General features: G+C 40.0%; 1 protein-coding gene across 5 annotated transcripts in view; it reads left to right on the top strand.

Annotated features, from left to right (window-relative positions):
* The first annotated feature begins 4724 nt into the window (after window positions 1-4724).
* Window positions 4725-18023, top strand: part of MFF (mitochondrial fission factor) — a 34086-nt gene continuing 20787 nt past the window's right edge. For 2 of the 5 annotated variants that reach the window (XM_032788886.2, XM_032788885.2), the window contains exons 1-5: window positions 4727-4886; window positions 7794-7959; window positions 8842-9059; window positions 10829-11001; window positions 13877-13965. In XM_032788886.2, coding sequence (XP_032644777.1) covers window positions 7922-7959; window positions 8842-9059; window positions 10829-11001; window positions 13877-13965 — 518 coding nt within the window. In that variant the 5' untranslated portion in view covers window positions 4727-4886; window positions 7794-7921. Of the gene's footprint in view, window positions 4887-7793; window positions 7960-8841; window positions 9060-10828; window positions 11002-13876; window positions 13966-18023 lie in introns of all 5 variants that reach the window. The other 3 variants (XM_032788882.2, XM_032788884.2, XM_075068507.1) reach the window with 3 other exon arrangements.

The raw sequence follows: 18023 nt of genomic DNA, 5'->3' as shown, positions 1-18023 counted from the left end.
GCTGCAAATAAACCGTCTTGAGAGTCGTAAGGCTATTTGCACAGAGGCTCCAGCGCTCTATTGCCAGTGTAGACGCTTGATTGCTTTCTGCACTGTAATTGGCCTCCAGAGCTGTCCCATAATGCCTCAAGTGACCACTCTGTTCATTGTTTTGAGCTTGGCTGCCCTGGAGACATGCCCTTCCCCTTTCAAAGCACTGTTGTTTGTGACAGAAGTTATGTGCTGCGCTGATCTGCTCCGTGACACAAAGCAAACCATTATTGTGGAATGCTCATTCTGTTTTAACACAGAGGCAGATAGAGAGGTAGGGGTGTGTCCTGGGGGGCGGGGGGTGAGAGCGCGCGTGCAGGGAGGCAGAAGCTGATATTGGGGTTGCTTCTTGACGCTGTCTGAACTTACAAGATGGCATGCTGACACACTCTCAATCCCCCAAAACACACAGTCTCTTTCACCCCGCTCCATACACACACACACACACACGCACTCTCTCTCCTCTCCCACTCTTCAGATGAAAAGCAGCTGACAATGTAGTAGGATGCTCTACTACAATGGAACAATGGGATTGAGAAACCTGCATCATGTGATGCTGTGCCTGCCCCATGAGGCATTGTAAACCCTTCCCAAAGCACCCTGCGGCCGGTTCCACAGTGGGATAGCTACCACAATGCACTGCCGTCTTTGCAGTTGCAAGAGCTGCTAATGTGGATGTGCTCCAGCGTCACAAGGAGCACAGTGTGGACATGCAACAGCAATTTAATTCCAGCATTTTAATAAAAGTGGTATAATTTGTGGCGCAGAAACTTGCCAGTGTAGACATACCTTAACTTATAACCTATCAGACGCTATCGTATGTTCATTTAAAATTCATTTTTGAAAAGATTGTTGCCTTCTGAATTTTGATTGAAAATCTTTATGCATTTTGCAAATAAAGAAAGCTGTTAAAAGAAACTGCATACTTTTTACTGGCTGTGTGAGAGGTATAAGCAGGAATTAAAGAATCATCCTTGTGTTATTTGTATATTTACTCTCTTTCCTGATTTCTAGCTAATTAAAAAAAATACTGGCTTTTTGTAAAGTTAACATTAATTTGCACAGTCTGTTTGAAAAACAGAATGGAATTGGTTTTACTCTGTTATAGTTTTAAAATGTTAGCTCCAGTACTACGTAACTTCATAATCAAATAGAGAGCCAAATGTTCAAAGATTGCTGTATTTCACACACTTTAAGCAGTGGTAGGTGGTACCAATGAGTATTTAAATTTTAAAGTAACTTCCAGTCCATAGTCAGAGTGCCTATTTTTCCAGTAGTTTAAACCGGACTGATTTTTAGTTTTTTCAAAACTAATCCAGAATGAGTGGTTGGAAAAGTTTATTGGTTCTGAAAGCATTAGATCTGGGCCAAAAACTACTGTAAGCCCCTTTTGCAACAGTCTTTCAGGCCCAGATCCGCAAAGGTATTTAGGCTCCTAACTTTCAATGGAAGTTAGGAACCTGAAATATCTTTGCGGATCTGGGCCTCAACACCTAATATCCTCATGACTGCTAGAGTTAAAAGATTAAGGGCTCAATCCAGCTTCTATTGAAATCAATGAGAGTCTTGCATTAGCAGTGGGATGGAGCCCTAAGGCAATATACATTGTAACAGTTGCAACTGGTTTCTAGATGTAGCACATCGAGATAGCAGCTGCTAAAATCAAGTTGGAAATGAAAGTAGGGAGATGATCAAGATGGTAGTAAAAATTATGTGATTTGAAGGTCCTGTGTCTTATCAGAGTAAGACAGAAATGCTTTTCACAACTAGAAAGCTGAAATTTCCAGCTTTTCAATAATCTAAAACCTTTATTTCTAGCCCAGTCTGATGTCTAGTGAGAGATCAGATTTTATACCTGTAACTGCCTCTGTCTCAATGCTTTTGGCACATGTGCAGGACTGAATACAGCAAGTGCCAGAACTTGGAACAGTGTAATTGTCAATGCTTGTTTATGGCATTTCTTCCCACTCTGACATCTATAGTTGTAGCTGTGGCCATTAACCAAATCACAATTTTAGTTCATAAGTAGCTGTTGATGCTTTTGTATCTATTAGTTTAGAATTTTAGCTATTACAGGCACATGCTGCAACAAGGTTTTCAGGCAAACCTAGAGTTATTCAAACCACAAGAAAATAGCTGGCCTTGAGCAGCTGCAGCCTGTGCTGTGAGTAAGTAATTGCTAACCTCAGTAATGGTTGCATAATCTGGCCCTTACAGGAGTATTACTAAAACCAATAATAAAATGATGTTTTGTGTACCCCTGAATAAACTGGGTTTTAAGGTTAGAGAGTAAATGCACTAATAGTCACATTTGGTGGCCATCTTTAATTTTCTGCTTTGATATTACGGTCAGGAATGCTGTAGAAATGTTTAAGACAAGAAGAAATATAATTTGAACAGAAACTCCTTTGTAATGTGTATCAGTTAATAGATAAAACACAAAGTGTGAACTAAATGACTGGACCTGTGCCATAGCAGGGGTTTTGCTGAGATCCAGAATCTGTTCCAGGTCTCATCACTTCTATATGTTCACCCAGAGCCAGATTCCAACCATCTCAATGTTGATGATGTTAGATATTCATGTCTCCTCGATACAACCTTACATCAAGTCATCATAATATGAAGATATGAGAAGATGCTGAAAATGTTGTACATGAGCAGCCCTTCTGGCTTCAACTGGATTTCTATACAGTACTCCTTAGTCTGACAATGGTTGCAGCAATTAGGGCAGGGTACAGGTAAATGGTTTCTGTATAAGTGTTCTACTTTTGAGACAAAATCATTTTAGTGTTACAGTGCAATGTTTACACCTTTATGCTGTGGTGTGTCCTCAAGTACTGGCATAATACTGTAGTGCAGAACCATTAAGACCCAATATCAGCGAGGCATGAGGTTGCATCACAACAGCCCACACAAATCAGTCTTGAGAGGGGGCTGGTTCTGGGTTGGCATGTTCAAGTGATGGAAAACAGTAGTGATTTAAATTGAATATGCAGTATCCTACTGAGGAAAAAAGACAATAAGAGCACATTTAAAGATCCCCACTAATAAAAATATTGATATGTTATACTAATATTAGTTATGTATTGTCTAATAATAAACAGGTGCTTGTATATGGATCACTGACAACATTAATTTCCATCTTCCTATTGCACTATAATTTTGAAATTCATTTTCTAAGGACTACTGGATACAGTCTGAAATTTGACCTTTTCATTACAGGTCATCATAGAGCACTCAGTTGTTTTTAATCAAATTTCAACTTTTTAGGGTCTCTTTCTGGTATATAAGAAAGTATGAGGTCTGCACCATGGAGAAATTAAGACATCTGAGATAATAATTTTAAGTAATGATTTTAACTAAGAAAATTGGCAAAAGTATATGAATGTGCTGCCAAAGTTGGTAGCTAAATCTGGCTAAAGAGTGGGCTGCTATCAGCCAGCACCATTACTTTGGCCCTGATCATGGAATGCACACTACTACGTCCCCTACACGTGTGATGTCCCATTGATATTACATTGCAAGATCAAAAGCTATGTAACATTAATACCAAATTACTGTTATATTAGAGTAGTAATATTAACTAATATCAATATAGTCTTAACTTTGTTATATTACCGATAAATATTATGTCGCTATTTTGATAGGTATTTGTATTATGGTGGCAATATGATGAGGCCCCCATTGCTCTACACCCTCTACATATACTCAGTAAGACTGGCCTTCTCCTAGAGAGCTCACAATCTGAACAGACAGGACAGATAATGGATAGGAAGGGAAACAGCCAGAGAAAGGTGCAATGACCTGCACAACTGCTGAGTGGCAAAGCTGGGACTAGAACCTTAGAGTACTAGTCATAGATGCAGGAACCTATCCATTAGGCATGCTGTTTCCATAAGCACTGACTCTGGGTGCTCTGGGGCTGGAGCACCCTTGGGGAAAAATTAGAGGTTGCTCTGCACACACTGGCAACCAAGCTTCCCTCACCCTGAGCGCACTGCACCCCGCCTCCTCTGCTTACCTACCAGCGCTTCCCACCTGGCTGCCACACAGCTGTTTGGCAGCATGCTGGGAGGGAGGGGGAGAGGTGGGAACGAGAAGAGGCAGATTGGGGTGGGGATTTGGGGAAGGAATTGGAATAGGGGCAGGGCCGGGGGCAGAGGGTGGGGTCAAGCACTCACCAGTGGGAGCAGAAGTTGGCACTATGGCTGCGTCTTTGTTCTTAGTAGCTGAGAAGCACTATCCTCTTAGACTGATGGAATTAATGGGTGCAGAGGGAGGGTGGTCACAGCACCCCCTGGCTTGAAGGGGTTTCCGTTATAGATGAGGTTTACAGTTTGGTTCAATGGCTCTCAGCATCCCCACTATAAAAATTGTTCCAGCACCACTGTTAGTACTACACTATTAATGATCTCTAGTAATGGGTTAATGGGTCCACGTGGTTGGTGATAGTAAAATATAACTAGTGATAGACATTAAGGATTATCACCTCACACGACACCCTCAGCGCTACTGAGCAGCACTGTATGGGTCGCTAGGAGACTGTAGCAGCAATTACAGCAATAGCATCACAAAGGCGCACAGCACTCACCAGCTGTCTGACCACAGTAAAGATGGCTTCCCCGTGGCTCGCTCTCAGGTGAACGGCCAGAGAGTCACTTCCGCCTTTCTTACGTCAGGTGACGTTACACGGCTCCCTGCTCAGTGGCGGCTACGGCGGTTCGATGGGGACAATTCATCCCGTTTTTCCGTCTAAGCGGACTGGGCTGCATTGCGCTTCCGTATCACTGAGAGACAGCCCTTGAGTGCCCGGAGCGCGAGAGGAGCCTCCCAGGCGGCTTCCCGCCGGCCTCTGGGTGAGTAGGTAACGCTGGGGCCTGCTCCGCCGGACCCCCGCAGCCAGGGTGGGAAGATCCCAACTGCCTCCCCAGCAATACCCCCCTACTCCGCCCCCCCCCCAACTATAGACTCCACGGACGTACCGTCGCCTGCTCTAGCCCCTCCCTGTTCTACACCCCCCCCCGCCTGCTCTAGCCCCTCCCAGCCACACCTGCCCAGCCCTACTCCGGCCTGTCCTAGCCCTCTGTTATGCCTAGTCCCCATTTGTTGTTCCATAGCCTGTTACTGCCCCCCCCCCAGCTGTGCCCACTCGCATTCACTGCCTAGCCAGCTTTGCCTCCCCCCCTCATCTTCTTTATGCTCATCACATCTGCTCTGGCACTCTCACTTCCTGTTTGCCTATCTGCTATCTTTTATACCCCCAACTGGCCCATTTTCTTTTTCTCATGCCCTCCCCCACCCACCCGTGTTTCCATTTTCTCTGCCCACACTTTTATTTTAAATATATTAGCACAATAGGGGATGCTGCTTTTAGTGGCCCCCTCAGGGACTGGATGCCCCAGACTTCACATTTTGAAAGACCTTAAACATGGCACCCTCTATCAACAAAATAGTTTAAAATGTCATCTTAAATAGTATTGAGACCTGAATGGTTAGGATTATATAATACTCTAACTTGCTGGGCCTGTTTTTTCCCTCTCATTTATGCCCTTGTAAATCAGGACACATTCAGCAGAAAACAGTGCTGTGATACCAATATTAGCTCAGAGTCAGGCCCAGTGAATTTCCATTTTACTCTGTTTTAACTTTAGTAATTGTCACTCTGTCAGCAGTATTATTTGAAGTGTTGCTTCTCGGTGGCAACCTGTATATTTCAAAGTAGCAGCTTATCAAACTGCAGCCTTTTTTCTAATTCGTGCTAATTTTACAATACTTGTCTTCTACTAGAAAAATAAAGAAGTTTGCTTGTAAAGCTACCTCTTTGCCCCAGTTGGGATCTTCGCTATGCATTGCAGCTTCAGAGCTGCTGCTGGAAGAGTGGCATTCGCTCTCTTGCATTCATTAAATATTATAGGAACCCAAAGCCTCGCTAACATTTTTTCATTCCTTCCATGTATATGATGTGAAGAGGTGATGTGCATAAATAGATTTGACACATGTATCACGATGAATGCATTTCAGTATTTATCCTTTGCATGCAGATGATATGTAGCTCTGCTAATTTAGGGATTTGGGGCAAAAATCTGTCTGGGCATTGGTCCTGCTTTGAGCAGGGGGTTGGACTAAATGACTTCCTGAGGTCCCTTCCAACCCTGGTATTCAATGATTTCCGCCCCCCCCCCCCACCTCCAATCACCCTGATAGTGCTTTGTTATGTCATAGCTTCCAATTCTAAGTGCTTCAGTGACTGATGCACTGACAGTTAAGCAAAGCTCTGTGTCCCATAGTACATCCTCTGAACTTTGCTTCCAAAGCCCAAAACTGTCATGTCGTTTATGACAAACTTTTTCTCTCCCTCATCTCTCTTGTCTGTGTCTGGCGATTGCCATATCATGGTGTCCAAATTCATCCTTTGTTTAAGTTTGTATGCGCACATCCGTATATGCTCCTTAATCACAAACTGTCATTACAATGACAGTCCCTTTCAGGAGATCCAGAATGGGATATGCATGCTACTTTCTGGCTCCAAGAAGTCAGTGTCATATTGTATTGTCTCCTTGATCTACTTGATTAAACTTCATCTCCAAATCCCATTCAAAATAGCTCTCCTGGGTTCCCATTTACGCTCCTGTATGCACTCTCTCATTGGCCTCCTCTATCCTTTCTCCATGATTCTGTATAATTTAGTCATGTTTTTATTTGTGAAGACTTATCTTTCTCAAACTTTCATTCCTCCCTCACCTTTACAACCACTGAGTTCTGTAAATGTCGTCTTAAAACTTCCTTTCACCTGTTGACTTTGAATACTGTTCAACCACTCAGATTTTTCCAGTTAAAAATGACAGTTCTGCTTTTCATTTACCATAAAAGAGTTAAGAATTTTACTTTTCTAATTTGTGCTTTCAGTTTGAGATCTCTTGATGGTAATGAACTTTTTGTTATTATTTTAAGATCCAGTATGGCTTACAAAGTTGGTTTAAATATTGTCGCTATCTTACACAGGAAACTGAGCCACAGATAGGTCAAAGGTCACACCGTAAGTCAGGAGTGGAATGGGTATCTACATATTCTGATTTAAGCCTCAATCCTGCAAACTTCTCTGTACAAGTGAGCTGCCATTGGGGTCACTAAGGCTATCTACATTGCACCTGAACAAGCCCCCTAAATAGGCTTGTGTTAGTGTGACTCATGCTAGCATGCTAAAAAATAACAATGTGGACATTGTAGCACCAGTGGAGGCTCAGTTTAGCCATCCAGGCTCAGACCCAGGGGCATGCAGCTATTTTTAGCATGCTACCACAAGTTTGTCTACCCAGGCTGGGAGGCTTGCTCTTAAGTGCAATGTAGACATACACTAGGATTTTGCACAGGTACAGGAATCTGCCTACTATGGAGCAGATTGCAGGATCTCAGCCTTAGGTCTCTGTGCTAACTATTCTGCTTTCTAATATCGAGCAACATCTTTTATTATGGACCTCCTCTTCTTTTCCCCCATACATATACATCTCTAGTTTAATTAGTAAGTTTCAGTACTGTAAGGATTCAGGGGCTGAAATCTCACTGTTTTTCCCTTCTGCCATTTAGAAAATCAATGAATTCTCCAGAAATTACATCTGAATTCTAAGACGCATGTGAGCATATTGAAGTATTGTATTTGTAGATACTTGGCAATTATTGTCAGACTCGCATTATGAAACTGATATTTAGATTCTAAATATTTATGAAGTTGACTCTTCTAATGCTGTTCTTTATTTTTTTTACAGCTGGGAAAGCTATTGTCATGCTGTCTTATGTACAAAAACAGATCCAAACTTTACTGTGTTGTAAAGTAAACTGTGCTGCAGTGTAGTGATATTTGATTACAAAATTATATCTGTGCAAATATTTCAAAATGAACAAAAGAACAAGCAGTGAATCACCTGTAGGGAGGTTAGTGAAATCTTATAGAACTCATCTAGTACATGTGACACTTAATATATTGTGGCCATTTAACAAGGCTGTTGCCATAGGATACTCTTGGTATTTTTAAGTTCTTGTTAAAATTTCCACTTTCAGGAGCACTCAGATTGTATATTGTTGATATATTTTTAGCCTGTCCAGATCATCAGATACGTATTAATAAAAGGTCTGTAAGTTTACAAAATACAATAACTTGTCTTTAAACTAGAAGTACTGAATAAATCAAATAGGAATGTTGTAGGAATGCTGAATTTCTGAAACTGATTTGACAGCTTATTGGTGAGCATCTTCCTTCTTGGTGAAACTGGGTTCTGTGTAAGTGAATTATCCCCCACTCCAACTCAGGGCCATGTTGTGAGGCTGCTGTGCAGCCCTGTCCCTTTCCTTTATTCGCCACCTAGCAGCCTACAGTCACCATTCCATCCTATAGGCTGAAATAGCAGCCACAGCCCCTGTGATCCCATTCCCTGGGATACTGGTGTTGCACAAACACATCTCTGCCCCTGACTTTTTATTCAATGTAGCTTTCTGTCCTAGCCTATGTGGAGGCTAGCATGGAAACCTTATCAATGTTGTGTAAGGAATTGCAGGCAGCCAAATGATCACCTGCACAGCCCCAGTGTGGGGTTGGGGTAGCATATGGGGCATTGCTATAGTCCTTTGCTCTTTGAATGTACATTGGAGTTATTCTCAATAAATATTGTGTGTGCTCAGTCAATGGGATCTGACATTTGCCCAGTTACTGGAGAAATGTATCCACTTAACTGTACTGTGCATCGAGAAAGAAACCCACCTAATGTTTAGTTTTGCTGTCAGTTAATAATTCACGGATTTTTGGTTTTCTTTCATCAGAATGAATGGGGCAGTGTTCCCATCTCCAGCTGCTGAGATGGCAGAAATTAATCGAATTCAGTATGAAATTGAGTACACTGAAGGGATCAGCCAGCGAATGAGGGTACCAGAAAAATTAAAGGTAGCTCCACCAACTGCTGACCTTGAGCAAGGCATCCAAGAAGGACTTCCAAATGCCAGTGTAACTATGCAGGTTCCAGAGAGGATTGTAGTGGCAGGTATGTGTATGTTGTGGGGTAAAGGTAGCAATTAAAGCATTATGTTGATTTGCTCTGTGTCCAATTTATCTTGTTTTGGGGGATTAAAAAATAATTCAGTGATGTTTTGGGAAAACAATTATTATTGAAAAACAAAGACTTGTGAAATGTATCCCAATCCTCCAAATAGGAGCTGCTGATCAATTGTGACCTCTCAAGTTTCTTAAAATATGAAAAATGCTTTATTGACCAGAGGCATTGGGATAATTTTTAAGGTGAGATGTTGACATGCACTGTTTCATAATTTTGATGTGCTGTATCTGAATGTATATTGACAATAAGCTGAAATAATTACATGCACCAATCTTTTACTGTGTCTTTCATGCCTGAATTATGAGTACTACAAATGGACCCCAACAAAATTTACTTTGTACTCATAGACTCTAAGGCCAGAAGGGACCATCATGATCATCTAGTCTGACCTCATGCACAATGCAAGCCACAGAATTTCACCCACACATACCTACTGACTGACTTCTGACTCTTAACATAATAGGAATAAGCTATAGGAGCTGCAGTACATTCTAAAAGTATACTTTGTCTGACCTGTTAGATATAATGCAAAATTATTCTGATTAATAGGAGCATCAACATCATATTGATGATGTCTCTGCTACTGAGTTGGCCTTTTGGATAATAAGTTTATGGCGTATAATAATCTGCATTGATCATACTATGACAATAAAGCTTAAGAACATCTGCAGTTCTTACATCTTTTCAAAGCTTGTGCTTGTTGCTGGTACGCATTTGTCCCACAGATGGAAATACTCAGACATTCAAATTTCTAGTCATCTTTATATCTGAATAAAGAGAGTTTTGGTAAGGCCTAATTCTGCAGGTTAGAGAATGCTCTCAGTGAATCAGGTGCTTCCAGGATCGTGAATTATGTGTCCAGACAATACTGCACAGGTAAGAGTGAACAAAAGCTGTAAGAGTGTCAAAGGGCTATAACCATGGCTTGTAATAAGCAAAAACCATGATATGTAGCTTGTAATAAGCAAAAACCATGTGAGAGAGAGGTGGGCTTAATCATATTCTCTAAGGTTAGGTGTTACGTATATGATGGCTATCTTAACCCCCTCTTCCCCCCCTCCCCCCCAAAAAAAAATTCTCATTAAAATTTTGTATCAAATGTCCCTCCTGCATTTCTATCTTTATATATAATTTGCCAAGGCAACAAAGGAAAACCTTTCAGATGTTTGGGTTTTTTTTTTTAAACAACTGTCTAAAAATTGAGTTGTATGAAAAGGTTATTTGGATGGTGACAGTGTGGTCAAGTCACTCAATAATTATCACGCAGCAGATTTAAAGGTGACTGTGAAGTTATGTTCCTCAGGTGTTGTAGAATGTGTGGCCACACTCATCATGGTCAACAGGAATTCACAGGAATATATCTCCGTGGGGATACAGAGGCAAATAACAGCTAGGTCTAGAAGAAACAGGTTGTGGTAAGAATATTTTGGAGCACAGAAATATAGTTAAGGGAAATACTTCAAAAAAAATCTCAGTATGTCCTTAACTGCAGGACTACTAGCAGCCTTCTTTCATAATTGTTTGGTTTTCTGAATTGATTATATTTTGATATATTTCCTTAGTTCCTATGGCATAAATTTTCTTGCCAACATTGGGTCTATTCGTGTCTTTGTTGTCTTGAACTTTTTCACTAACTTTTCACCTGTTAATGTGTTTACTTGATATTGATTAAAGTAATCTCAACTATGTTGTTGCAGGTAATAGTGAAGACATTCCGTTTTCCAGACCATCAGATCTGGACCTTATACGGTCTGCTCCATTCAAACCTCTGTCATTGAAAACTCCTCCCCGGGTTATTTCACTTAGCGAGCGACCACTAGATTTTCTGGATCTAGAAAGACCCCCAACGCAGACACCTCAAAGTGAAGAGGCTAGTATTTTATTTTAACTTTTTCCTAGTTGTGAAAGTTTACTAAAGAAGAAAAATGGAATGGTGAATGATCCCTACATTGTGATCCAGATCAGTTTATTACCATAAAATGGGTAGATATAAAAATATTTTACAAAGTTCTGTATGTACTTACTAGTAAAAAGATAATCCTCTAACCATTTGTCAGTTGAAGTGAATATAGAATCTAGATACCATCGTTAGAACTAGTTTAAAAATAAAAGATCAAAATGCCTTTTTTGACTAAAGGGAAACTTCCACAAGAAAATTCTGTTTTCACTGACATTTTTCAGGTTATCAGAAAACTGAAAACCTAAAAATTCAGTGAAAGCAAAAAAAAAAAAAAAAAAAATCTCAATTATTTGGTGGGAAATAAAATATATTTCCTAACCAGCTCTAATAGGTAAGCATCTATTTTATGGCCATGGCTGTCAGTATTTTCATTTTATTCCCTATTTTCCAGATGCGTAAGCTTTAACTTGGCCATATTTAAAATGCACCAGGAAAAATCTTGGTGTCCAGGTCAATGCAGAATTTTATGTCAAAGTGTGTTGAAAATGCATCAGTAAGTTCTAAATTAAATCTGAGCCTCAGGAAACTCTGTGTCCTTAGAGCCAGTTCAATTAAAATATTTGGTAGTCAAAAAGGCAAATGACATAAGATTGTTTAAATCATCACCTTGAATACTTCAATTCCAGTCACTTCATCTCAAATAGAATATGGCAGAAATAGAAAGGGTTCAGCAAAGGACAATGAAAGTGATTAGAGATATGTAAAACTTCAGTAATAGGAATGATTAAAAAGGAATTGGGACTTTGAGATCAGCTAAATAAGAGATGACGTGATAAAGGTATAAAATAATGCAGTTTAGGGAGGGTAAATCAGAAGCTCCTATTTACCCTTTCTTTATAATACTAGCACAAGGGGACAACAAATGAAACTGAAAGACAGCTAATTTAATTTAAAACTGATAAAAGGGGATTCTTTTTTATGCAGTATATAATTAACCAGTGTAACTACTGCCACAGGATATTATTTAGAGCAAGAGAATAGTGGGATTAAAAAAGTATCAGATCTGCATGAAAACCAGTATCCATTGTTGATATAATCAACAGTAAGCAAAATGTTATTGTTAAAGCTGTAAAAATGTCTTTCAGGGAACAAGACAGAACTGACCTAGGGATGGATAAGACAACTTAATAGATTTGTTCTGTCTCCAATTTTCTAAGCAGCCAAACGGTTATTAAACTGCATATGTAAAACACAGAATTACTGTTTGTTGTTTCAAACTTGGTGGGCTTCTACTGTCCTTTCTAACAGTCATTGTGTGGATGGTTAATAGAAGCAGTAATGGGCATAATGGATTGCCTCCGCATTCATCTAAAATTCCAATATCTTTCACAACACACCTTTCAAGATCCCTGGTCCTACACATGCCTATCATAACATGTGGTGTACCTCATCCAGTGCACTAAATGCCCCAAATGTGGGTGAAACCAGACAATTGCTACACTCTGAAATGAACTCTCACAGAAGAATAAAACAAAAACACTATATCATCCATAGCTGAACACTTTTCACAAAACAATCACTCCATATCTGACCTCTCAGTCCTCATCTTCAAAGGAAGCCTTCACAACAGCTTCAAAAGACAAGCCTGAGAGCTTAAATTCATAACTTCTCTAGAAACTAAAAATCATGGTCTTGAGAGATGCTGGATTAATGGCTTATTACAACAATGTGTAACTCACTAGTCTTCATCCCTCCCCCTCCCTTTTTTTTTTTTTGTGTCCTGTGACTGCAGGGGTATTAACAGGCCACTTCATCTTGAATAGCCCCTGGTAACAGTGTTTCAGAACCTGTTTGATACCAGGGACCAGCTTGCTGCTTTCCTAATCTGTGTCAGGGAGCTCTCAGGGACCAGCACCAGTCCATTGACCAATCGTTGAAAAACACTGCCTGAGGCCATGGCTACACTGGCGCTTTACAGCGCTGCAACTTTCGCTCTCAGGGGTGTGAAAAAAACACCCCCCTGAGCGCTGCAAGATACAGCACTGTAAAGCCTCAGTGTAAACAGTGCCACAGCGCTGGGAGCGCGGCCTCCCAGCACTGCAAGCTACACCCGTAGAGGATGTGGAGTACGTGCAGCACTGGGAGAGCTCTCTCCCAGCGCTGGTGCTGCGACCACACTCGCACTTCAAAGCGCTGCCGCGGCAGCGGTCCCGCGGCAGCGCTTTGAAGTTTCAAGTGTAGCCATACCCATAGACTATGTGTTAATTACTTATGCTAAACAATCTGTTCTGCCTTGCATTTAGCTGTGACAGTGCCTTTCCCTGGCCTGAAGAAGATCTTTGTGTAGCTCAAAAGTTTGTCTGTTTCACGCACAAAAGTTGGAGACAAAGTGGTGAGGTAATATCTCTTATTGGACAAACTTCTGGTGGGGAGAGAGACAAGCTTTCGAGGTTACAGAGAACTCTTTTTCAGGTCTGGGAAACTTACTTGGAAGCTTGTCTCTCTCCCCGCCAGAAGTTCGTCCAGTAAAAGATATTACCTCACCCAGTTTGTCTGTCTAAAATTCCATTTATTCAAGTGTCTTGGACAGCACCAAGTCATTTGGAATAAACTGTATTAGAAACTCACTTCTGTATACTGTAAACAGGACCAGATTCTGCCATCAGGTGCACTTCTGTACTCGCTTTGATATCAACGAGATATCAGATGTTATATGTGAAATATGAATGTTTTCTGAGAGCAGATTCAGTGAACAGCATTTAGCACAGTGCTTGTGGGACACTCCTGAAAAACACTCTCTCTTCCTCTCTTTGTCTCCATCTTCCACTTCTTCTTGTTTTTGCAGGTTCGTTCAGTGGGAAGATTGAAGAGAGAACGTTCCATGAGTGAAAATGCTGTTCGTCAAAATGGTCAATTGGTTAGAAACGATTCCATGTGAGTAGAGATCTGGGATGCAGTGACTTAAGGGCAGCTTGATTAGTATTTTGTTCTCTCTCTTTCCTCCTGTCTGCTTTTCCCGATGTTTGGTGTACTTATTTCAAACACTGAATCCCAGGTAAGTAACACAAGTTTGAACATTATAGAACTGCAATATGTTTCCTGAATAATCAACTCTTTACCCCTGTTTTTTTGTGTGGTTGGCTGACTTCATGTATGAAACAATCTCCCTGTTCTCTTTGGAGTTTGGGATCTTTTTTCGGTTGTGGTTTTGCTGCTTCTTGCCATGAGCTGCAAATCACAACTTTAGCTCAACTGCTTTTCCGTGTGACTTCTAGTTGTCTGCCTGTAACTTGAAAGAGATTATCAGATGATGATTTTGTGTGCAATACTTTCTCCCACGTTTCAGGTTATTCTTCAAAGAAATTGAGTTCTACATTGTGTGTCAAAGATGTCACCACCTTTTTGTGTGATCCATTGAATAAGAGCAAAGTAATTTTCTCTAACATAATAAAAATATAATTTATTTGAAATTGATCACTATATCTTCATATTGAGAAGCAGATGAGTGGCAGACACTCCTTTTTATTGGGTGTGGGTGATGTTGAAATGTTATAATCATATACATGTCATCCCCTTTTGATGAAATTTAATAGAACATTTAAATAGTTAAATTTTGAGTATACTTCAGTTAAGTTTTTTCACAAGAGGTTGGCTGTTTTTGTAATCACTGCAATTGTGCCTTTTATTCCTTCTGCTACTGTCTGAAGATTCCACCCCTGTGTTCTAATTAGAATTAGGAATGTGTTTGCTGGATCTAAACAAATGTGACTTGGATAATAAGCCTATATATTGTATGAAATATGTGCTAGTTCTCCATTCTATTCAGCTGTAAGGATCACATTTTCCATGGTATAGTGAATTATTGACAGAAGCTTATTTGAGTCATTGTAGGCATTTATTCTTGCCCTTGGATGGGTCCGATTCACTTTCCTCCACAAACAGGAGAAGAGCCCATGCTTTGCAGCTTAAATTAAAGTTACATTAAACCCTTTAATTAAAAAGACAGTCCTGTCAAAGCATTTTGCCTCTTAGGATATTTAACCCTTGCTTATCTTGTCCTCTTGGTCTAACTTTACATGCTGATTTGACTGACAGCCAAGTATCATTGTGCACTGTCCACTCTGGCATCTCAATAAAGGCTCCATCTAACCTGGAGATTAATCTGCAGAATCCATTGTAAATACAGTTTGTATAACTAGTGCAGATGGAGCAAAACCATTTAAAAATATTCTCTAGACTAGAACATGGTGACAGAAGCATAGCCTGGAACACTGTATTTTTAAATCTTATTCCCTATCCACTCTGGCCAGACAAACTGTTTATACCATGCTTAAACTAGTCCTGCTAACGTAGTATAATTCTTACATAACTAGGGCATAAGATGATTCTCATGCACTTCTAGGAACTATTTTTAAAATAGGAAAGGGGAGAGTCAAAGATTTTTCTTTTCTGCTTTTTAAAGCTTTCTGGGAGCGTGTTGTACCTCAAATAGGTATAATACTGTACAGATTATGACTGTGATTTTTTCAAAGGAATTTAAGAGGAATTAAGCCCCCATATCCCATTGAAAGTCAATGGGAGTTGAGTGCTTAACTTTTAGGTTCCTTTGCAAATTGCAGGTTGGGCTTTTATCTTTTCCTCCAAAATATCACATAAACAAATGACTTTGCAGAGTCATTGTACACTCAAACCCTACAGTGCTAAAAATGTAGAGACGTTTTGTCTTAAGATTCAGATATTTAATGTACTTTAAACAGTTATAGTATTTTGGAATAAAGATGGCCTGGTAGGTTGTGTGACATTCCAGTATGTGTGCTGTGAGAGTGACAGAAATAAAAAGATTCTTGGAAGAGCCAGCCCAGATTTGAGGGAAGGAGTTGGCACAACTCCTGATTTTGTGTGGGGCTGGGGGGAGAGGGGAGCGTGGAGTTGACAGATGTTGCTGAATGTGTTGTCATTTATCTCCTTGTTACCCTCTTGCATGCAGTGGCTGTCATGAGAATTTGTGGTTGGATGGGAGTTGAACAGTGACAGTAATACTTAGATTCTCAAATGTTTGTAAGACCAGTTGACGTGGTAAGGACTAGGCACATGTTGGTACTAACTGTTGAGCAGTAATGATGGTTCTCTAAATTACCTTCCATTTATTTAATAGGATGCTTACTTAAGAGAATCACAATTATTATTTAAGGTGGCACAGATCAGATACTGTCCCAAGAAATAAGATGTCACAATTCCAGTCACCCTTCTCGACTAAGGACTACACATAAGCTTAATTGTTAATTACAGTACATGAAAATCAAGAGTATTTTTAATTATGTAGCTCTCTGCACTGCTAATCTTATAATCAGAGTGTCTGTAATTCAATGCGTAATACTTGAAATAGTTCTCAGTATGCTGAGAATCTGTTTTCTAGCTGTAATTCTGTTGCAGGATTTCTCAAACTTTACACCTCATTCTTCCTGTAAGGTGCTGGAGTAAAGAAATGTTTGGGCTTACATTAGTGGAAACTCTCTCTTAATTTAAGTGGAGGCAGAAGTTAAGAGGGGAGACTTTCCACTCAGAACATAGTTGCAAAGCAAAAAACAGAAGAATATGTTCAACATATGGACATTCCTTGGCCATTTCTGCTTAGTTGGGGAAACAGAGCTGTATGTTGGTTATTACCAACTGACACTGATTCCTAGGATTGATTACTTTTTATTCTAAAACAAGTGGTCCAGCAAGAATATGTGGCAGAGGAGAGTATTTAATTTTTTGTAGACTCTCTCTCCTTTTCCATGGAAGAGGTTGGTGCCTCCTCAGGGAGACTATGAGAAATGCTGTTCTTCTGGCAACTTGTGGGGGAAGGATGTGATGGAGTTTACATTTTAGAAATGGAACATGCTTTAGCTCCTAATACATCTTGATCTGTGTTTAAAGCTATTTAATCACCCCTGATTATCTAAATCTATTTACTGGAAATTTGCTCCTTTAGAAGCATGAGGCAGGTCGAAGTCTGAATAATAAGTAAGACACCTCTATGTCTTCCATAGTTGTCTAACTGGCCTTCCTGCAAACATTGTTCAACCATAAACCTTAAATATTTTACAGTGTTGCTGAGCTTTACTACAGTTAATTATTTCAATAATTTCCCACTTGGTTCAATTTCATCCCAAATGCACATCCTTCATTCACATGTTTAAGCAGTCTATAGTTACAAACCTGCTAAAATGCTTCCTGAAAATGCCTTTTGTGAAATCTCTGCAGCAAAATAGTATTAAATCCCAAGAATGTTTAATTACAAAAATAGAAAAGACAAAAGAGAGGCAGAAAAGCTTTTGTAGATAGTACAGTAGTTAGAGTAACTAATGACAAGTGTGAGACACTGAAATGTAGGAGCACCTTGTATGTAATTCCCTTGGCAGAGCTGTACGTGAAATGTTTACTCCATATGCCACATCTCCATACTATCTACTTGACTTTGTGTTTAGAATACTTTAGGGTACATCTACCCTGGAATAGAAGACCCATAGCACAGAGTCCCAAAGTCTAAGCTTCAGCCCATGCCAGAATGTCTACACAGCAATTTTTAGCCTTGTAGCCTGAGTGATGTGAGCCCCAGTCAGCTGACCCAGGCCAGCCACAAGCATTCAATTGCTGTGTAGAAGTACGTTCAGAGACTTAACAAATGAATCAATTATAGCTGTATGCTCTTGAATCCTGAGAGAAGATCACAGAAGGGGAATTAACTCAATTCAGTTTTCCTTAACTTCTGTTTTCACAGACAATTCATTTTCTGCCCCAGAAACTTCAAGCTGTATCTCTATGATAATTCCCAAGCTTGCAGAACCAAAACAGAAGGGTCTCCCTTACACTGATTATCTAGTTTGGAGGTATATATATAAGTTAACAAATTGCCTTTGTGGAGAAAATTTTCTTAAGAATTCTGCCTATATAGTTAGCCTATATAGTTTGATCCCTATCCAAAAGCAAATAAATCTTACGATTTG

This window comes from Chelonoidis abingdonii, chromosome 8 (genome assembly GCF_003597395.2).
Source record: "Chelonoidis abingdonii isolate Lonesome George chromosome 8, CheloAbing_2.0, whole genome shotgun sequence".
Lineage (NCBI taxonomy): Eukaryota > Metazoa > Chordata > Testudines > Testudinidae > Chelonoidis > Chelonoidis abingdonii.
The sequence above is the reverse complement of the archived record's forward strand: the minus strand, read 5'-3'. Positions and strand labels throughout refer to the sequence as shown.